Source organism: Thalassophryne amazonica, chromosome 23 (assembly GCF_902500255.1).
Source record: "Thalassophryne amazonica chromosome 23, fThaAma1.1, whole genome shotgun sequence".
Lineage (NCBI taxonomy): Eukaryota > Metazoa > Chordata > Actinopteri > Batrachoidiformes > Batrachoididae > Thalassophryne > Thalassophryne amazonica.
This window is the reverse complement of record NC_047125.1, coordinates 29,865,553-29,888,666: the sequence shown is the minus strand read 5'-3', so window position 1 is coordinate 29,888,666 and position 23,114 is coordinate 29,865,553. Positions and strand designations below refer to the sequence as shown.

Here is a 23,114-nt window from a genome sequence, read left to right as displayed (position 1 = left end):
TCTTTAGCCCAGGCAAGACATCAAGTCAGCAGTCTTCCCCATGATTGTGTAGCCTACAGAACCAGACTGAGAGACCAGTTAAAGGCCTTTGCAGGTGTTTGGAGTTAATTAGCTGATTAGAGTGTGACACCAGGTGTCTTCAATATTCAACCTTTTCACAAATTCTAATTTTCTGAGATATTGAATTTGGGGTTTTCATTAGTTGTCAGTTATAATCATCAAAATTAAAAGAAATAAACACTTGAAATATATCAGTCTGTGTGGAATGAATGAATATAATATACAAGTTTCACTTTTTGAATAGAACTACTGAAATAAATCAACTTTTTCATGATATTCTCATTATATGACCAACACCCGTATATTATCACATCAATGTGCTTAACATAAGAAAGAAGACTTCTGATAGTAAAATACAGAACTAGTACAACCAGAATTGGACTCATGGAGGTCACGACCCCATGCCAGGGCCCAAGAAAATAATAACGCAGAAAAACGCTTGAGGTTTTGATGTTGTAAAGTAAAAGTGTATATATATATATATATATATATATATATATATCAGATTCAAAATGGATTGCTAACATGCTAACTGCTAAGAAGCGTTACTAAATTACCTTAAACACCTTAATGCCTCCAGCCATTATTATCCCAGTTGTCCAGGATAATGTTGGGAATTGGAAAAGACCACCAAAAAAGGAAAATAAAATAAAAAAAATACTGGTTGAACTTACTAGGTTTTATTTAATTTTAATTTTTTGCTAGCACGGAAGTGGGTTTTCGTTTGCTTCTGCTGTGTTGCCAGGTTTACGGAGAGTAACAAGCGAATTGTTCAGTTTGATTCATTTTTGCTTTGTTTTGTTTTTTCAATCATTTTAACAGTTAAAGGTGTAGCAACAGTTGAATAAAAATCACATTTCTTCTTACTCCCATTCCCTATAAGGTTATTCTTGCTTGTGATAACAAGCGCAGATATTTGTGCAACTTTGCGGTTGGTTAAATAAACAGTTGCAGCATCAGCATGAGCAGCAGTGTTTGTTCTGCTGTAACACACTGTGACAAAGATATGCTGACTTCGCTTTGTGTGAGCAGTTTGTGTCACAAACACAAAAGAAACGGTAAATGTTTTAGTGGAAATACAACCGCAACCGTTAGAGGGCGCTGTTTCCAAGAGCAGAAAAGTTTGCATTGTCAAACATATTTGTCAAATGACATATTATATCCCATTAAATCCCTTGTACGCATATATTGACAAAAAATACTGTTGTAAAAAATATCAGTGACATAGTTTTATGCTTGTGTTTGGTCTGTCAGATAAGGATGTTGGAGGCATAATGTGAAAAGTCCATTCAAATTTATCCTGCATCCATCCTCTGCACATGCGCAAACCACCTCTCCTCCCTCGCTTTGTTCCTCTATGTTCTTTCATATTCCTCTCCATCCTCCTCATTTCCAAAGAAAATGACACCATCATCAGCTCTGCCACCTGAAGCTCCTCCTCCTGTATTTTTGTTAACACCGCCTCTACACTGCACAGCAGAGCGATCAAGCTGTAAATTTGCAGACAAATTCCTGCCAGGCTCTCTTCTTCACCTGTCTGCCACATGGACAGTTGACCCTGTCGGAATGTCATTCACACACATACTGTAAGTTACTCCTGCTGACTTTCATTCCCCTTCTCTCCAGAGTGTACCTCCACTTCTTCAGGCTCGTCTCAGCCTGCACTCACAGTCTGCAAAAATCAACACGGTCTGATTTTGTCTGTCAATCTGTCCATCACCATTCTAAACAAGATATTGTAGAGGCCATCCTTGATACAATCCCACCTCCACCTTGAACATATCCATCACTTTTTTGTGTTAAAATAAACTTGTGGTTCTTGTTATTGAATCAATGTCAGTGTGTCAACAGGTTCAAATTCTTTAGTAGCCGGGGGACTTTTTTTGCATGTGGATGAGGTAATGTCTCTTTAAAGTACTGTTCTGTTGAAGTTTCCCCATTTTTTTGTGTGTGCGTGTTACTGTGCCTAAAGTGCCTTCTGTCTGATTGCAGAAAATCAAAGTCAATGATTATCTACAAGCAGGAGCACGTCTGTCAAATAAACGGTCTGATGCAAGTGCAAAGGCAAAATTTGCATCAGGTTTACACATTACCTCTTCCTCCTCCACCTCCTCTGTGATTGGCAGTTCACATTTGAACATGTGAAAATGCTACAGACTGTAGGTGACTTCTGAAAAACAAGCTGGCACTTCAGTGGCACAATATTTGTGAATCATGTTGCCAGATTTCTGCTGAATGTGAGGGAGGGGTAAAAAGTTGAAGGTTACATAAGTTCAGCCGTTCTCAATGAAGCGTGAAAGGTTGATGGACTGCGTAGATTTGAATGGCCTCATGCCAAATGGAGGTTACCAGAACTGGGCTTCATTTGAAAAACAGCTGCTATCTATCTCCCTGTGGAAGAGTAGGGTTGCTTGTTGGCTTGAGAAGTTAAAGAGGTGAGTCACAAAAGAGAAAGGGTCAATACTTTAGCTGTTTTGATCAACCCCACATGAATGTGGGAAAAATATGTAGAAAAAGAAGACTTACAAATCATGTCCTCAAACTGAGCATAATCTATAAATCACACTTTGGGTAACTACACCTCAACTTGAAATGCCTCTGAGGTATAGAACTCAAAAACATTTGGGCAGCAGGCAAAACTTACTTCACTGATAAGGAAACGGGTCTGTTTCCTGGCACTCCAAGGGCAAAACATGGCATCGAGTCTACGGTAATGAGAACTATGATTCCCACTGGGCCTTTCTGCAAAGTATATGATCCCAGTCATGATGCTGAAAGATGTTCAGGATAAAAGCATGCAATGAATTACTGCATGTGAAGAGTACTGGAGGCTCAGCAAGCCAAGCGTGACATTCCTTGAAGTGTGTAACAACACAGATACCCCATGGGCATGGGGGGTGTTCCTCTTAACTACTCTGTCTCAGTTGCAAAACAGAGCGGGGGCTTGTATCTCAGCTATGTCACATACATTCTCACTTAATAAGCACTTACTGTACGTACGCCATTTGAGTGGGGGAAAAGAAACAAGTGTAGAACACATTAAGCAGGTACCAATAATAGAACACACAGGTAATTTGAGGTAACCTTAACTGGCTTGACCTTTGCTGATACTCTGGTTGGCTGGTACCCAAAGTATCCACTGGCCTCTCATATCATTGGAGCATCAAAGTTCTAGGGTTTGTAGATTTTTGGCCATCACTTTGTGTTCTCAGTAAATGGATAAAGGATCCAAGTACATGAACCAAACTGTGCTTTTACTACAGACACAAAGCTTGTCATGAGTAGTCAGAATTAATATAATTAAATTATGCTACATTTAATTTGTTTCACACTAACAATGAATTTTGAATGAATCGCTTTTTCTTTAATAGTAAAGTCAATTGTGTACCTGCTTCAAGTGCTATGCTATATCCTCTCTCTCTCTCTCTCTCTCTCTCTCTCTCTCTCTCTCTCTCTCTCTCTCTCTCTCTCTCTCTCTCTCCCTCTCTCTCTCTCTCTCTCTCTATATATATATATGAATTATCTGTAATTTACATCTAATTTCAGAAGCCTTAACTATGAAATATTTGACCATTCCCTTTGATAGAATTGATCATTTATAAGTAAATTTCAGGAAGTTTGATATGCAATTTGTAAATGTGAATTTGCTGAGATTAAAAAAATATATATTCTTGACCTTTGAGGCACATCAAATTATTATTATTATTATTATTATTATTATTATTATTATTATTATTATTATTATTATTATTCAAACAGAGTTGTTTTCATTTAGAGTGACATAAAATAGAGACAATGCCTACATTTGACAAGGTGACATAAAATTTCAAACATTTTTCCTTTATAACTAAAGAAATATTTTTAACATGTAAGTCATTTAGGCTGATCCTGTATGGAGCTGCATTTTTATTTGGCACAAAATTCACACCGGATGCCCTGACTGACGCAACACCGCATGACGAGGGCATCTAAAAAAATTAATAAAAAATGAACAAATAGAAACGAAAATAAATACAATTTAAAACCACAGTGGAAATATGTTTATGCTTTATTGTGCTATCCTCTGCAGTTTTATATACCGTATGATTTTTAACGTACGTTTTTTGCCAAGTAATAAAAGAGAATATCGTGAAAAGATTGAATATTTTTTGCCAGTTATTTCAAAAGGAACAAAGGTTTATATATATATATATATATATATATATATATATATATATATATATATATATATATATATATATATATATATATATATATGACTGTGTTGATTTGAACTGGAAAAAGTCAAGAAATAAAGCATTTTAAATGTTGTAATTGTAATTTCACTTTGAATTCTTAAAATAATACAAAATCTCAACTCGTTCGTCTACTCACGCACACAGAGCAGCTCTTTGGCTTGTCTGCAGTTCTGGGATCAGTTTTCAACGTCTAAACGCTTGCTGGAAAGCTAAACTTCAGATTCCAGATAAGCCAATGGTGTCACCGCCTACCTTTAACTTCGACACTACTCTGCGACACACGATTGGTCATTCCGGTCGTCGGGTGCTAATATTCATTAGTGATTGGTTAAGGCACACGTCAATATCTGTCAGTAAAAACGATCAACCAATCATCACAAGGATTCGCCCCTCCCGTTCGGTAATGACGCAGAGGGTCATGTGTTGTTTGTGCTCTGGCCCATATTAGAGATGTGTACAGGAGGAGACGGGGACGTACTGCTAACTCAGCTAGCTGGATCCTCCCGGTTGTACAAATACATCTTAACGTGGACATGTTGCACACGGTAGGCTTTATTTCATAAAGGGGGGATAAAAGGGCCACATTGGATTATCTACCTCGCTGTTGAAGCGGCAAAGGGACTGGTTTGTTTGGCGGAGTAAACAAGCCGGTCGGTGGGGATTGTAAATCTGAGCGCTGGCCTAGAGCTCGTCTCCCAAAACAAGAATGGGGTCTAACTCCGCTCGGATTAGCCTGCTCGGAAAGTGACGTTTGTTTGGGCGATCTGATGGCAAATTTGACTAATAATTACCAGGACGGCAAGGCGGCAATGATGATGGTGGAGACACAGCAGATGGACGTGGGGACGAAACCCGCTGCCGCCAACGGAGACGGCGCAGTTGGGGAACCCCCGTCTCCGTTAATTAACGTCGGCGACGGAGGGGGTTCTCGTTTCCATCAACATTTAACGCCTTCCGACCACCACCACCATCATCATCTTCATCAACAACAACAGCAGCAGCAGCATCTTTCCGGAGAAAACCCCGCCGTCTCCTCCTCGCCTCTCAGCCTGGTCCACGCCGCCGAGGACCCCGCCGCCTCCGTGAGCGTCTCCAACGCGTCGGACGTTGTGGATGACATCCGAAAATGTGGCTACTTGAGGAAGCAGAAACACGGACACAAACGGTTTTTCGTGCTGCGGGCTGCCAGTCACCTCGGACCGAGCCGTCTGGAGTACTACGACAGCGAGAAGAAGTTCAAGAGCAGCCTGCGCTCCGCCGCCGCGGCTGCGGTCGCCCCCTCTTCTCCGAAAAGGGTGATTTACCTCTACCAGTGCTTCACGGTAAACAAAAGGGCAGATTCTAAAAACAAACACCTCATCGCCCTTTACACCAAGGACGAGTATTTTGCTATTGTGGCTGAAAACGAGCAGGAGCAGGAGGACTGGTATGTAGCTGTCAGTGAGCTGATGAGTGAGGGCAAAAAAGGGCACCTGGATTCAGATGACCTGGATGATGGGTACGGAACAGTCTCCCCTGGTACTGTGTTTAAAGAGGTGTGGCAGGTGAACGTGAAACCTAAAGGATTGGGTCAAACAAAAAACCTCACTGGTGTTTACCGGCTCTGCCTCTCAACTAAAACCATTCACCTCGTCAAGCTGAACTCTGAGACGCCCTGTGTTAACCTGCAGCTGATGAATATCAGGCGGTGCGGACACTCTGAAAGCTTCTTTTTCATTGAAGTGGGGCGTTCCTCCTCCATTGGGCCCGGCGAGATATGGATGCAGGTGGATGATTCTGTTGTGGCTCAGAACATGCATGAAACTATCTTGGAAACAATGAAAGCCCTAAAGGCATTTGCTGAGTTTCGCCCCAGGAGCAAGAGCCAGTCGTCTGGGTCGAATCCTATGCCCTTCATCACAACACGGCGCCACCTAGGCAACCTGCCGCCAAGTCAGACTGGGCTGCAGCGCCGGTCAAGGACAGAATCTGTTGTGGGTACGCCCCCATCAAGTAAAAGCTCTGGGGCTAGTGGCTATCGATTTCGTACGTCTAGTGAAGGTGAGGGAACAATGAACCGGCCATTCCGTTCTGCCACAGGTAGCCTGGTTCACCTTAATTCAACACGAGCCCATCCTGCTCGCCAAGAAGGGGGTGCCAGCTGCAGTGGGAGTAGTGTTACCACAGGAAATGCTGGTACCAACACAGGCAGCGGACGGCATGTTAGATCCATTGCAGGATCATCATCCACCTACCATGCACGCTCCGCGTCCCTCCCAGTCTCACATTTTCCCTCCACAACCAGTCCTGTAAGTGTGTCCTCCAGCAGTGGTCATGGCTCAGTCTCTGATACAATCACCCGGCCATCGAGCGCCTCAATATGTGGTTCACCATCTGATGGCGGCTTCAACTCCTCAGACGAATACGGCTCCAGTCCCGGTGACTTCCGCTACTTCCGGGTGCGGAGTAACACGCCAGACTCGCTGGGCAATACACCGCCAATCAGAGAGGAGAACTGTCTAAATGATTATATGGCCATGAGCTGGAACCGGGAGGTTTTTGGCACGTGTGGGACCTCTGGGAATAACAGTGGAGGTGACGCCACACAGGATGAGAACATGTCAACAGCAGAGGATGATCGATTTGCTTCATCATCTCTGAGGAGGAGGACACATTCCTTCACCAGACCTGCAGGTGGTGCAACTGGTAGTTCTGGAGTGGCAGTTTATCAGAAGATGACCCAGACCAATTTCTCCCTGGATGAGGGGTCAATAGGTGATGTGGTGTTACCTTTTGGCAGCGGGCTGCTCCGTGGTGGTCCTTCATCCTCTTCTTCCTCCCTGCGCTCTGACTATAGCTCCTGCTCAGAGCACAGCCAGCAGAGTCGGCCATCCACGCTGTCAAAGATGGAAGTCAGCGGTGACCGCCATCCCCCATCTTCCTCCACCTCCACCACCAAGGAAGACAGTGGCTACATGCCCATGATGTGTGGTGTGGCTGCTTCACCACGGGACACTCCTCCAGATTACATGCCTATGCAACCCAGTGCTTACTCCCATCACATTTCCCACTTGCCCCAGTTTCACAGTCCAACTTTAGGTACCCGTTCATCCCATCACCAGCCTCAGCTCCAGCACCAGTCCTCTACAGATTCCCATGGTTACATGATGATGCTCCCAGGCGGTAGTGGCAGTTCTCCATCCCCAGTCCAGGCTTCTCCCAGCCCCACTATAGTCAGTGGGAGCGCAAATGACAGCATACCAGAGAGACCGGAGAACGGGGAGTATATGGACATGTCCTACAGCAGCATCGGGGAGCACAGGCTCTCAAACGATGGCACTAGCGGATACTACGCACCAAGCACACCCGAGAGCACTGGTAAGTCATACAGCCCTTACTTCTCCCTCCCCCGGTCCTACAAGGCCCCTGCTAGAGACAGGGATGAGAAGGATTATGGCGAGTATGTTCCTATGAATTCTCCTGCCAAGCCAGTCTACTCCTCACCTGCTACAAGTTCAGTTTCAACGCCAGAGAAGAGAGGTGGGTTAAGTAGTAGTAGTAGTGGTTCCACTCCCTCTCATCCACCCCCACCTTACGGAGCTCAGCATGCAACAACAGCCATGGTTGATCGTCCTATCGTTAGGCCAAACCGCCTTCCTTTAGGGAGGAGGAGTTTCCACGGTCCACTGCGTGTCGGTGAGCCCACTACAGTGTCTGCAGGAACATCAAATTTAGTCCCGGCCAGTCGCAGCGCTTCTGACCGACCTTCTAGTCCTGGAGAATATATCAACATTGAATTTGGTGAACACTACCCCCATCAGCAGCAGCCCCCCTCCTACACCTTCTCAGCACAGGATAAAGGCGCTTCCCATGGATCCACTGATCACTGTCACTCCCTTCCGCAGCCTCAGCATCAAACCTGTCAGGACTACATGAGTGTGGAGGTTGGGCCGGAGCAGCAGGACTGTGGTGGATGTCTGGGTAAGAGCCAGTCACCCAGACAGAGCCTCGTCGCTCCCTGGAACCCACCTAGTTACATCAGACCGCTGGCCAGTAATCCAGGGGTGCTGGCCTCCCCTGGAGTGGCTGCTGGAGGTCACTGGAGGTCAATGGGAGACGACTACACGGACATGACATTTAACCTTGGCAGGGGTGAGATATCACAGATGAGCCCCACAGCCATGCTGCAGCATCGCTGTGTGATCGAGGCACATTACAGCCACGCCCCCTCCACCTCCTCCTCATCCATTTCTCCTTTTCTTCCTACATCAAACCTTGATAGCGTGTCAACACATCAGCTAGAGCCCAAAGTAGTTCGAGCTGACCCCCAAGGCAGGAGGAGACACAGCTCTGAGACTTTCTCCTCCACCTCCTCCTTTAATTCAACTCCCTCTGGAGGAAGACTTAGCCCATCGTCCTCTGCTGCCCACCCCACGCTAGCCACCACAGCCTCCAACGGATCCTGCCTCACGGAGGGTCAGGGTTCCAGATGGGGCAGTTCAGCATCTTTTGACAGCGTGTGGATGTCTGTTGTGGGTCTGGACGGCTCTCCAGCTCATCACACTCAGACAGCAGCTTTGGAATTAGACACAACTTCCATGAATCCAGCATCATTCTCTTCGGGGGGGGCCGGCGCAGGGAGAATGTGCAGAAACATGTCAGTGGGTTACCAGAATGGCCTGAACTACATTGCCTTGGAGCTGAGGGATGATGGGAGCAACGCGGGAGCTGTGGCATCTGGAGGTGGCAGCAGCAGTGGGAACTCGTCTTCGGCGGGGATGGTGCCTCTGCTAGAGAACGGAGCCTACGCCAGTATAGACTTCACCAAATTTGATGGCGTCACCTCAACAAAGGGTGAGTTGTAAAACTACGACAACTTCAAAAACTTTATCTCACAAGTGAGGCTGCAACAGTATTTTTGTAAAGTACGTATTCTCAACCACAGTTACCCAAAGAGATGTCTTCAAATGACCTCTTTCTGTAAACTATCTAAACACAAACACACTGAGGTTCAAAAAATCACTTTAACTGACGTTTAAAGCACCTTATAATTTGTTTAGAGGTGTTTTAAAAGCAGTATTTAACTTATTTCAGTTTACATCTAAAATTATTTAAAAAGACATTTTAATTACTCTGTTGTGTGGACGGTGATGGAAAACTAGATTCACTGCAGTTCTTTTTATAACTGATTATTTTTGTTTAAATCTGTTTTGAGGCTGTTTAAATACAGCGTACTTGTGCTTTAAAATGTTTGAAACATTTTTAAAACTTGTATTAATATTGCAGAAGCTGTTAAAACAGCTCTCATTTAACTGGGTTAAAGTAAGTTTAATTAAAACATTTTATAATGGGAGAAAAGCAGTTGTAAAATAAGATCTAAAACTACTTTATAAAGGTATTTCTTAGGTCTAAAACAGTTTCTTTCTTGATTATTTGTAAATTAGCCAAACAGATGAGTTATTTCCTTCTATCTTCTTACTGTAATGGGTTTTTAAATGCTTTTTAAACTAGGAATGTGGCTGATCCAATACTGATACCGGGTTCCGATACCAACGTAATTCACACATCGGAAAATTCCGATCCATCCTTGCGGACATTTCCAGTCCAGGAGCCGTGTGTGTATGTTTTCTACTGAAAAGTCTCCAAACGGGATTCCCTGCTGGCTGCTCTGTGAGCTGGCTGCAAAATACAGAATAGATTTCCTGAACAGAGGTGTGTCTCAATGAGACGTGAAGTAAAGAGACACACCTCTCTTCAGGAAATCCTTTCCACAGTTTACAGCCAGCTAGCAGGCGAGCATTAAGCAGTCCTGTCGCTCACCAACTTTCACTACAACATGTCTGCTGTATTTTACACTAAACACAGCAAAGCAAGACAGCAATGTACAGTGTTTGCAGAACTGTTGTACCTATAGGTGGAAGCGCCGTCGTGACCTACAATACAGCGAACATAATCAAACATTTGAAAAAGCACCACATTAAAGAGCACGAGAATTTTTTAGCGGGGCTCAGAAAGATGGAAGGAGCCAGCCAGAAGGGTGGGAAGATTTACCCAGGCTGACCTAGACTGACTCCAAGTATGAATAAATTAAGTACTTTTATTTATTTTTTTGGTGGTTTCTTGTTGCATTTTAGAAATGTGAAAATGCACTCCGTCTTTAAAATGGTACATGTACTAGGCTCTGGTGTGCCATCTGGTGTTCAAGAGATGAAACTTCAGCCACTGACCCAAAAATAAATAAAAGGACTTAATTCTTTCACCAAAATGTCACATTGAGGCTTGCATCTTTGATGTACCTTCTGGCCAGGGTTGGGTAGGATTACTTTGAAGGAATACATGTGGATTAACTCAACAAAAATATAAACGCAACACTTTTGGTTTTGCTCCCATTTTGTATGAGATGAACTCAAAGATCTAAAACTTTTTCCACATACACAATATCACCATTTCTCTCAAATATTGTTCACAAACCAGTCTAAATCTGTGATAGTGAGCACTTCTCCTTTGCTGAGATAATCCATCCCACCTCACAGGTGTGCCATATCAGGATGCTGATTAGACACCATGATTAGTGCACAGGTGTGCCTTAGACTGTCCACAATAAAAGGCCACTCTGAAAGGTGCAGTTTTATCACACAGCACAATGCCACAGATGTCGCAAGATTTGAGGGAGCGTGCAATTGGCATGCTGACAGCAGGAATGTCAACCAGAGCTGTTGCTCATGTATTGAATGTTCATGTCTCTACCATAAGCCGTCTCCAAAGGCGTTTCAGAGAATTTGGCAGTACATCCAACCAGCCTCACAACCGCAGACCACGTGTAACCACACCAGCCCAGGACCTCCACATCCAGCATGTTCACCTCCAAGATCGTCTGAGACCAGCCACTCGGACAGCTGCTGGAACAATCGGTTTGCATAACCAAAGAAATTTTGCACAAACTGTCAGAAACCGTCTCAGGGAAGCTCATCTGCATGCTCGTCGGTCCTCATCGGGGTCTCGACCTGACTCCAGTTCGTCGTCGTAACCGACTTGAGTGGGCAAATGCTCACATTCGCTGGTGTTTGGCACGTTGGAGAGGTGTTCTCTTCATGGATGATGCGAAGGAGATGTGTTGCACTGCATGAGGCAAATGGTGGTCACACCAGATACTGACTGGTATCCCCCCCCCAATAAAACAAAACTGCACCTTTCAGAGTGGCCTTTTATTGTGGGCAGTCTAAGGCACACCTGTGCACTAATCATGGTGTCTAATCAGCATCCTGATATGGCACACCTGTGAGGTGGGATGGATTATCTCAGCAAAGGAGAAGTGCTCACTATCACAGATTTAGACTGGTTTGTGAACAATATTTGAGGGAAATGGTGATATTGTGTATGTGGAAAAAGTTTTAGATCTTTGAGTTCATCTCATACAAAATTGGAGCAAAACCAAAAGTGTTGCGTTTATATTTTTGTTGAGTATATGTATGTACATACATTTGGATTACTTGTAATCTGATTACTTTTGGATTACATTTCAAAGTAATCCTACCCAAACTTGCTTCTGGCAAATTGTAGCTGAACTTTCGGGTTTTCTTTTTAAGAAAATCGTCCTCTATACCACTTCATCGTGAAACTATATAACTGGGGATACAAAATATCACCATAAAATCAACAATAATTATGCTAATAATATTAAAGCAAACAGAGCTCTGTTATCGGAATCGTATCGGTATCGGCAGATATCCAAATTCAGGTATTGGGACCGCATTGGAACTGGAAAAATGTGGATCGGTGCATCCCTATTTTAAACCATTCAAAACAAAGCTGTATCTGTTTTTAATCATGTTTAAACTCTTCTATTGTTGGTGAAGGACAGTCTAAAAGTGTCTCAGGAATGAGTTGATCATCTTGAGTTTCATTTTCTGTATTTTTAAAACTGGGAAGTTCATCACAGTTTTTGTGGCATTTAAAAACGTTTCTTTCTGTGTGTGAGAGAATGACGTTCGTGTTTGAATGATGGAGTGAGAGTTTGGTATCTTGTTTCTCATTAAGAAAAATAACACTGAGTACTCTATACTGTTAATAGTAGGATTATATTAATTTGGAGCTGTTTCGGATCTGTAAAGGGTGTGTTTAAGTGTTTTGGTCAGCCAGGCTTCACTTTTGAAGCCATCTGTCTCGGGAAGTGGATTTTGGTCTGCGTGCACTCCGTGCACCGGTAGACTGGCAGACGAAGTTTGTCTGAGGTCAAGTGTGGACTCAGTCACCTAAAAATGTGTGGCTTCCTGTCTTTGTGGCTATTAGTGTGTCTGTGCACATGTTGCTTTTTCTTTGTGTGTATGTGCAGAGTGTATTTGTGTCAGAAAAATACTGGTAGACAAGTTTAATGTGCTCTGAAAATGCTTTTAAGCATTAATGCACGTTTTAAGTGGTATAAAGCAAATTTCTGGGCTGAATTTAATGGTTATTTTTATTGACAGTCTGTTTGGTCATTTGTTCAAACACACCAATAAAGGGGTCATATTATGCTTTCTACATGCTAATGGAGATTGTTCGTTCTTTACAAACGGATACGAAGGTTTGCAGCCAAAAAAAAAAAATAAATAGGTGATGCATCCATAAAAATAATTGGGGGGGATTTTTTTGTTATAGATTTATTAGCGTGTATCATACAGGAGTTCACATGTGGGATTCTGTGATGATGTCACACATGTTCTACCTGCACAGACCTCTGGGACTTTAAGGATGTTGAACGCACACAGACAGCAGTGACCTTCGTGGCCACCATGACCTTGCGATTAGCAACCAGGCTTCTTAAAAAGCATGAAAACCCTTGGAAAATATGCATTCATGATTTGTTTTTTGTCCTCAAGTTTAATATTTGGAATGTTTGACTCATTTGCACTTAATTTTTTGGAGTTTTGTGAGAAGAAGTAATTTGAGGGGAAACTGACTTTACTCCATTTTGAAATAAGGCTGTAACATTATACAATTATAGACTTTTGATTTCGGTGTACCCGTGATTATGCGGTCCTGGTGCATCCTGACCAGGACCGCATAATCACGGGTACACCGAAATCAAAAGTCTATAACTGCGTTATTATATGGTAAACAAGAAAATTGGGAGTTTGTCAAACATACTAAAACTGAAAAATCATTCTCAAGTTTCAACTCTTTACTATTACTGTCATACTGCACCAACTGTCATCCCATCGATCGACTGGCAATGCCCGTTAAGTCCTTGACAAAGAGTCATCAGGCTTGTTTTCTTATAAAGTTCACCATTCGCCTGTCTAGCTTCCACGTAAAATCGACTGAGTACTCCGTCAAGCACCCGTCTGTCATAAGTTTCAAACTTGGGCGTATGTCCCTTTTCAGTGACGTACTTGCAAAACAGGTTGGCTGCTGACTGTGTATTTCTGCGGGTGTTCTTCGCATCTTTTTCGTGTAAAATTAGTTTTAAGTCAGGGTCGCTAACAGATGCAAACCTGTCTTCTGCCATCTTGTCAACAAAGTGACAGCCAAAGTAGGCGTTGCATCGTGTTATCTGATTGGTTGTTATCGATAGAAGTCGTTGCTCTATTAGCTAGCGCTACACTGCACACGAGGTGTACTCCTTTCGCACTCGCGGTCTACTCGGCTCCACCAGCGGTCAATTCGGCATGTGGTACAGCTCAAAGTGGCGAATGGACCATTCAGAAGTTGGCAAAATCCCATACCATATAATAAAACAAAATGTGGGGAAAGTGAAGTGCTGTGAATACTTTTCGGATGCTCTGTAGATGATATACAAATAAATGTTTGCGTGCACTGGAAAGAATATTTTCATGAATTGAAAGTTGGAGTGTTCCATTCAGTGAGAATGGGGAAACATTCATTCTTTGTTTTATATGACACCTAAATAGATCCTGATCACTTCCTCTTATTATGGACACGTTTTATTTAACTGCACTTTAACATCTACATTAAAGGGTTAAACATGACTAACGTGTTGCCCGTGGGGATCCATGGGCTCTAGATTGGGTAGTGTTTTAAAATATATAGCTGACATTTTTCAAGGGTGGTAATAAATTATGCAAAGTTTCTACAATGAGTTGGAATGGAGTGCGAGTCCAGAATGTTTTTAGAACCTTAGACCTCAACAGTTTTTAGAACATGAACTAAACATTTTTTTTTTCCTGTTAATGTAGTTTTTGATGTTAATTTGCTGTCTTAATGCATTTATGGGTGATTCTTAGACTACGGGCACTTATGTCCTTTGATCATATTGTATGAAAAACAGAAAAAAGGGGAAATTTCACACTTTTATAGTTATCTTTACAATGAAAGTGTGTTAAGAAATTTGTTCTAGTAGTCTATGATGACTTTTTCACCTTTTTTCAGCATCATTATATACAAATATTGCCGTTTTGTGCTTGTCCCACACCCAGACTTTTGATCTTCAATGATAAAAATGAATGGTAAAGAAACATTTTTTCTAATGTTTTAAAATATCTCTGAATAAAATATCAGTAAAATAATCAAAACATAATTGGGGTATTCAGTGTCATACAACTGTTGTGATTTTTTAAAATAAAATGTAGTTGTCCCACACTATTGCCGTAATTTCCACCACAACACTGTAATGTCCCTTTAAACAGTTTGTATGAAAGATTGTTTGGGTAGTTTCCATGGAGATAAACTGTGACATCAGAGCACATGTATATAGCGCCAAATCACAACAAACAGTTGCCCCAAGGGGCTTTATATTGTAAGGCAATGGTGTGGTGGAAATTACATTTACAAGGCCAATAGTGCCCGTAGTTAAAGAATCACCCTTATAAGTTGTTTAGGTTCTTGTTATCATATACACACGTTTATTTTTATTTTTTACTTCTATTTTGTTGTTTGATTTTTAAATGGGCCACAATCAAAGTAAGTGTTTTTACTTTCTTGTTTTATCCATGTATTTTTAGCGTGTTTATAATTATATTATGTACTGACATTAAACTTACTGAATAAAATCACACATGCACACACTCATGCTTTTAATATAAAGATGATTTACCGCCCCTGCTGGAATGGCATGCAAGTCCAGAATGTAGTTATCAATGTCACTGAAAGCCCCTTTCACACTGGGCCTGCGTAGAGTTGCATTGTGCTGTGTATTGAGTATGCTGGATTGGCTACGTCATGAAAAAAGTGTTGCATACAGGGGGAAGCTTGGCCTGCCTCTTCTTCTTCCGTGGTTTTGTAGCTTCACTGCCAGCAAAATTCAGCGAGATTAATAAAATCTAGTAATGCAGGTATGTACTGATAAAAAACTTAAAAGGATTTTTCGCTGGACTGGCATAGGGTCGTGTATAATTGTGTAGGCATGTTGTACAGTAGCATAGTGTTGCGTAGACTTGTGTATAGCACTGCGTCCAGTGCCATATGCGAATGTCTGTGAAAAAAATTTAACATGTTTAATTTAATTTTAACATGTTTAATATACATAAGCATACCAAACAGCAAATGTCAGCATTCCCAAGTTTCTCCATGATCGAAGGTGCACGCATGCACACACAGAGCTTTTTGTCTTTTCCACATTCTGTTGCAAGCAGGTGCTTCTAATTTTAGACATGCAGAAACAGAGACGGTGGTGGAAGACATCAAAAGCAATACACTTCTCACTTATGGTACCAGCAACATGAAATACTGTTGAACTGACATGAACCACAATAACAACATTTCAGTCCCCAAACTCCCATGGTGCATTGCAGCACAATGTCCCTTTTTTACCAGTTAGCTAAAGTTGGTAATTTCTTTAAAATTATTTGTCCTGTCAACTTCCTGTTTTCACAGCGTTCATCTTTGACCCAAAATCATAAGCATACCATACGGCAAATGTCACCTCTACCCAGTTTCTGCGTGATCGAAGCCATATGCACACACACACGCATGCACACAGAGGCCACATGGCTGTTATAATATAGATAATAATCACTTATGAAAATGATGAGTTTAGCTCGGATTTTCTGCAGCATTTAAGTCAGTTGAGATGCAGATTTACATCCTTCCACTGACTATTTGCGCTGAGATTGGTGCTACAGTCTGTGTTGACTGAACGGATGTAGGAAAAGAGAATGTTTTGACTTCACTTTTTGATTGTCACTCTCTTTTCCCACTCTTCCTTCCTGTTTTTCCTCATTTTGTTGTCATCTGAGTGAAGTTTGAACATGAGTCAAGATTCTCTGACTCATTAGTTTGTCGTGTTGCAGAGATGAAAGAGTTCATATGGGAAATCTGCATGACTGAATGTGTGCTTGTTCGCACAGGAGGCCCACTGACACTGGCATCCCAGCAGCACATCTTGTTGTGTATGTTTGTGCGTGCTGAGTCATGGCTGGCAGCCTTTGATGTGGCCCGGTAATTGCGGCGACGGCGTGTTAGGGCACACTGCAGGCTTGAGAGGAAACACTTCATCATCGCTCAGGCATGCTCCTTCCTCTCAGCTGCCACGTTCAGCTGATGGACACACCTGGATCTTGACCTGGGAGAAAGAGACTTTCAGTCCAGCTGCCGCTAAAAGTTAGCCAACTTTTGAGATAACGCCGTAAATAAAAATGTGAAATAGGTGGGACTCCGTCAGGGTGAAAAGGCATGTGTTAGACAAACTGGTGCATGCCTCCACCGAGGAAGGGGCTAAGTGCCTGAAGTCGGTCGGTATGAAACTTTTTAAATATTTAAGCACCACTCCAAATTTCGATTTAATTTATTGTACGCTGGAAAATGGAAAGCATAAAGAAATGCTTCATCTTCAAACTGGCCATTTCATCCTTGAACCTGCAGAAATAGTCGTAAACTGAAGCCCGCAGGACTAGAAACTTTTGATTGGGAGGAATGTAAAACGTTAAACGACCCTAGATTCTCAGTAATAATATGGCAATATTAATGTTAGAGCCCGGCTGATATAAGCCCTTGTCAAAGTACTCACTATCAGCCAAAATTTTGCCCATAGAACGGCAATAATTTGTCATAAACAGAACAGTTACTGAAATAATGTTTGTGTTGGCAGTGTAAAATGTCCTTGCACCATTTCTCCAGTAGATGGAGCTCTGACTCCATTCAACTGAGAGCTGCTTACACCCCTGCTTAAATGTGTTCATCACCGGCCCCCGTAGTTCACCGTCACACTGTACTGATCGGCTGACAAAAGCATACAAGTAAGTTTATAAGGATGTTGTTTGTAATAACTTTGCGATTACATTCACCCCACATTTCTCCCGTTTCAGTTCAACTCAGTTTTATTAACTCAGTTTATGTAGTAATGTGTCAAATGTGCTTCATTGCGTCGGTCACGCTTTTTATTAAGCCCATGTTGTGTAGAACTCTTTTTAAGGATATGTATTTGCTAATTTCACAAAGGTTTAATTCTTGATTGCATTTTTTGAACTTGAAAATTCTTCTCTGTTATAAAGTTAATCAATATGAGTACAAAGCTTCAGCTTTTAGCTCATACCTTTTTTGTTAAGGGTCCGAAAAAGAACATTTTATTCATAAAAAAAATAAATAAATAAATAAATTGTGTATATATATATATATATATATATATATATATATATATATATATATATATATATATATATATATATATATATGTATGTATGTATGTCGGCTGATTTATCGGCTATCAGCAAATCAGCCGATTTATCGATTATCTGTATTTTTTTCATCCAAATATCGTTATCGGCATCGACCTCAAAAAATCCATATCGGTCGGGCTCTACCTATAATGCTACATCGAGGATTAAATTTAAGTTTATTATGGTGCACATACCAGGGCATAGTGTAACACCTGCAAATGACTTCTTTTTTTTTTAAATCCCATGTTTCATGATCATATAACTGAACTATGACACGATTTATTGTGCAGCACTAAGCTGCACCTCACCAGTACTCTGAAATGCCAAGGTGCAAAAAGCACTGAAGTAAACCTGACGTGTGCAACTCTGGAATACACCTTAATACTGGCAACATACCACAGGGATACGGGTTCATTCCCGTTGGATAGATTTCCCAGCCCACCTATGCTGATAAATGCATGTATCATGTCCCTGCTTTGAATCGAGGTGCAAGTGATTTTAAGGATAACAGGACAAACTAGGGTGCTTTCAAGAGCCCACAAATACTTGACTGTGACATTCACAGTAGCTGGGGGGGTGTGGAAAAATGGAATTGCTCTGTGTGCATGCATGATGGTTAATAAGTCTAACATCTGTGCACACACATATCTGGTTACTTCACAGAGAGAGAGAGAGAGTGAACGAACTGTGCATGCAGCACACAGCGGGTGGGGGGGGGGTCCTGTTACCCATCCATAAATTCATGTCAGTCTGTAAATAGACTTGTAAATATAGAAGGCCCTGGCTATGGAGGTGGGAATGAGAGAGGAAAGGGTGGAATCGTACCACCTTCTCTCACATCATATGTCCTCCTCACCTTCTGCACGATAACCCGCCCAACACTCAGCCAGAGCCTTTACCACCTCATCTCCACTCGGAAAAAAGGACACTTTCCCACCGCAGCCCTATTGTCAGTGTTGCCACTCATCAATGATGAATATAAAGCAGGTTTTATTGGTGGAGGAAGTTGGAATGAAAGAATTAACACTTGGACACTTTGCTACGTTCATGTTCGTGGCGCTAATTAGTGGGCCTCCCCTCCTAAAGGTCTAAATTTTGATGTATCTTTAGACAGCTTCTGGTGCCTTTTCAAACTCAAAATTAAAATGAATACATTAATTAGAGCCCGACCGATATGGATTTTTTTGAGGCTGATGCCGATAACGATATTTGGATGAAAAAAATGCCGATAATCGATAAATCGGTTGATTTGCCGATAAATCAGCCGATCAGCTGAATGTTTCAACCTCTTAGCAGTAAACAAAAGTTTTTCATGCTAGAAATAAGGTCTACACAACGTGGGCTTAATAAAAAGCGTGACCGATGCAATGAAGCACATTTGACACATTACTACATAAACTGAGTTAATCAAACTGAGTTGAAATGAAACGGGAGAAATGTAGGGTGAATGTAATCGCAAAGTTATTACAAACAACATCCTTATAAACTTACTTGTATGCTTTTGTCAGCTGATCAGTGCAGTGTGACGTGAACTACGGGGGCCAGTGATGAACACATTTAAGCAGGGGTGTAAGCAACTCTCAGTTGAATGGAGTCAGAGCTCCATCTACTGGACAAATGGTGCAAGGACATTTTACATTGCCAACACAAACATTATTTCAGTAACTGTTCTGTTTATGAGAAATTATTGCCGTTCTATCGGCAAAATTTTGGCCGATAGTGAGTACTTTGACAAGGGCTTATGTCAGCCGATAATATCGGCCGGCCGATATATTGGTCGGGCTCTAGTTATAGTCTGTGGCAGTTCCTCTGCTGGCCACATGGCGGCGCTGAAATGTACGTACGCTGTTTGCTCCCTGCCGAAGAGCAGATGAGAACAAATTAGCCTTATATGAACGCGATCTAATGTGTGTATGTGGGTCTAACCCACGTCTGTCTTTTCACAGAACTCATAATGAAGTTTTTAAACAGTTTCTGCTACACTTAAAGAAAGGAGCACGTTCACCTTTTGTTCCTGCGGCGGCACTGTTGTCACGGCAGCTCGTGTCAGGTCAGCGTGTTACATTGACTGTTTACTCCCATGATGCCTTTCATCTGTTGTCCCAGCTGAGTGAATGGAGGACAGGGGGAAAGAGGAGAGTGTTTTTGGGAGGGCAAAGAGAACGTGAATGGTGAGACAAGGCGCTGAACATCTGCCCGTTTTGCAACAACACAAGCTGTCAGTGGGCGCAGTTTTTTTTTCTTTTTTCTTTTTTATAACTGTATTGTGTGTGTGTGTGTGTGTGTGTGTGTGTGTGTGTGTGCGTGCGTGCGACTGTCTGTTTGTGAGTTCAGCTGAGGTCAGTCGGGCTGTCCTGAGAGCATTGTTATGATCGAAGTCGATGCCTGGACTGCAGAGGAAACAGGAGACCTCACACTGCTCACTCCCGCGCTCACTCTCTTTCTGCCACCAGTTCCTTCTCTCTTGCTAAACCTGCACATCTTCTCTACTTCTTTTTTCTTTCTATCTCTTCTGTCATCTTGGTTGAATAGTTCCATCGACCATCGCAGTGGCTGACCGTCGTTACATTGGGGAGCTGTGTTTGTGACGCTCCACCCTGCCACACTAGACTAATTTCATTATCCCTGCGCCAACATACTGTATACTGGACAATAAGTCATATGTGCCAAAAAAAATGCCACTTAATAAGGAAAACAACATGTATATTTGCACCAGAGTAACTTTTTTCTGTATGTGCAACTCACTTTGTAACAGTATTTTCCTCTGGGTGAGTTTAACAACAGACAGGAGCTCAGTGTGGCACATGTGCACGCCACAGCCTGTGCCATTACTTAATACAAGGACTTTCTCTCTGTCTCTCTCTCTCTCTCTCTCTCTATCCTTCCATCCTCTCGCCTAGCAAACAGATGGGCTGACATTCCAGCAGTGCCCCCTGTCAAAGCATCTGTATTGTGGCGCTCTGCTCATATTGTTTTGTCAGACAAAGCCTTGCTCTCAGTGCTATAACCCAGCTGGACGCCAGCCATTACTGAGGTCATTCAGGGCCACGAGCTGGTGACCCAAAGCAAAGTTTATGTTTGTGTCCATCCATGCCCACTGACACAGTGTCACATCCACTGCAGCCGCTGCTGGCTCCTCTACAAAATAATTTAATTATTTCTGATCTGTTGCCGCTGGTTGGGTTGTGCTGCCGGTTTGAAATCTTTTCAGCCACGGAACAAACTCTGGTTGGAAGTTCTTCCTGTTGCAGAGAAACCAGTTGCTTGCTCCATAATCACACCCTCTTTGATGTTTTTTGCTGCGTAAGAAATGCTTTTTTTGTTTTTGGTTGGTCTAAAACGGCACCCGCAAGACCGACGTCTCAGCCAGAAACATTAACCAACACGCCTGCTGGTCATTTCCAGTTAACTTGACCAAAGCTGTCATCTCTTCAGCAACCTTTTAAGGACATTATAAAATAAATACATCCTTCGGGAAATTCGGAGCAGTGATGGTTTCACTCCTGTGGAGTTCTGCCCAAAGCCAAATTCCAGTCATGATTATTCAGCACCACTAAAATCCCAAAAGAACTAATATTGTCAGCCAAAAGCCATCGTCACAGGCTCAGGCACATTCTGGAATCAGGAAAACAGAAAAGTTTTGCATTTGCATATTAACTTGTTACTGGACTTGAGTCTTATTGTAGCAGTAAAGAAAAAGTTAATAACTCTGAACGGGTTAGTCTGTTTTTTGACCTTTTAGGCAAGAATAAATAACTTGCCTAACACCTTGGTGTCATTCTGGTAGAAAATAATCAAAAAGTTTCATTGGCGATGGAGTCTTCTCAATCAATCAGTCAACTTATTGATTATAGCGTGAGTCATGAATGTTGTGTTTTTACTGATTGCTAATTCTCTCGTTTTCCTCTCAGACTGAACGATAGGATGACTGAGGATCTCGGCCCTCCTCCTCCTCCTCCTCACCGCTCTGCCCGGGTCACCTGATGGTGTCGGTGAACTTTCACTCAGACTGAGAAGTTGCTTCCTTCCGGATGCCAAAAACAACAGATGGTGAAAAACGCTTGCAGTTTTTTTTTTTTTTTCACTTTTTTTTTTCTTGTAGTTTATATGCATATTTTGTCCATTTCTATTTTTTTTTTTGTCTTTTAAATACTATTTTTTTTCCTGCATTCTCACAATCGATGGTGCCGCTGTGCACAGCTCCCCCCACCCCCCTTGCCCTCGTTAAACAGATTGCAGTCGGTGAACTTTAACAGTGGAGACACAAAAAAGAACCACAGACATGGACGGTTCTGGTTCTCTATGGTATTAAATAGAACTTCAGCTGGAAAACTGAGCAAAAGCATTACGGTACAGGTGTGAGAAAGCTTTTTATATTGCAGTAAACACCCCCTCCCCCACATTTTGCAAAATCCATGCTTGGTACGGTATCATACAGTTAGTAAAATGTGGTAGTAAAATGTCTGGTTCTGAACGGATTACCCACTTACATGTTAGAAGCTCATGGTTGAATCCATTTTCGTCGATACATGCAGCCACGTTGCTGTGGTACAGGGCTTGGTTGCCGTACTTTCTGCATTGGACGCGGTACGACCACCCACTGGATTACATTTTGTACCTGTCCAAAGCAGGCCAGTTCCAAATCCAGCTGGATTCTCTGCCAGTATGATATAAATGTGCTATATATTGAATGCCAGGATGTGTTTGCAGCAGGAACACCTTAAGGCACTTTTTTTTTGGTAATAGGTACAAATATTCCAGCACATTTCCTTTGTTTGCGTTAGAAACATGACAGAGGAAAGTGTGGCAGCCATCAGTCAAATGCTGGAAAGAATCCTGTGAAATTATATTATTTTTTAAATCATCTTGGTAGTTACTCACCTCATGCTTTTCTTTTTTCTTTTTCTTCTTCTGTTTTGTGTTTTACCTCATGCAGTCCGTAGCACACTTCAGGTTAGCGAGGTAGCACGGTGCTAAGGGGCCCTTCACACATAGTGCGAAGTTTGGTCAAAGTGCGGATGAAGTGCACATGACGCAGGAATCGTGTGCAACCCATGTGAAATCATCCCTGTCTCTAAAACGCCTCGTACACCTGTTGCTACAACTATTTGCACACACCAGTGACTGAAAGACAGAGTGTGCGCTGTGCGAACCCATCGAACCCTCTCGTGGCAGGTGTCGGCCAAATTCCATGTGACATGCATGAACATCTAACACCGCTTGTTTGGCACTTAGAAAATATGTG

The 23,114-nt window shown here is 42.4% G+C and overlaps 1 protein-coding gene across 2 annotated transcripts; it reads left to right on the top strand.

Annotated features, from left to right (window-relative positions):
* Positions 1-4,737: 4,737 nt before the first annotated feature.
* LOC117504657 (insulin receptor substrate 2-B) lies at positions 4,738-22,700 on the top strand. 2 transcript variants are annotated; one of them, XM_034164153.1, is made up of 2 exons: positions 4,738-9,131; positions 21,781-22,700. In XM_034164153.1, the coding sequence occupies exons 1-2, from the start codon at positions 5,066-5,068 to the stop codon at positions 21,783-21,785; spliced, it is 4,071 nt and encodes a 1,356-aa protein (XP_034020044.1). In that variant the 5' UTR covers positions 4,738-5,065; the 3' UTR covers positions 21,786-22,700. The 2 variants fall into 2 exon arrangements, with proteins under 2 accessions (XP_034020044.1, XP_034020043.1); XM_034164152.1 differs by lacking the exon at positions 21,781-22,700 and adding an exon at positions 16,752-16,761 and having other exon boundaries at positions 4,738-9,135.
* Positions 22,701-23,114: the final 414 nt, after the last annotated feature.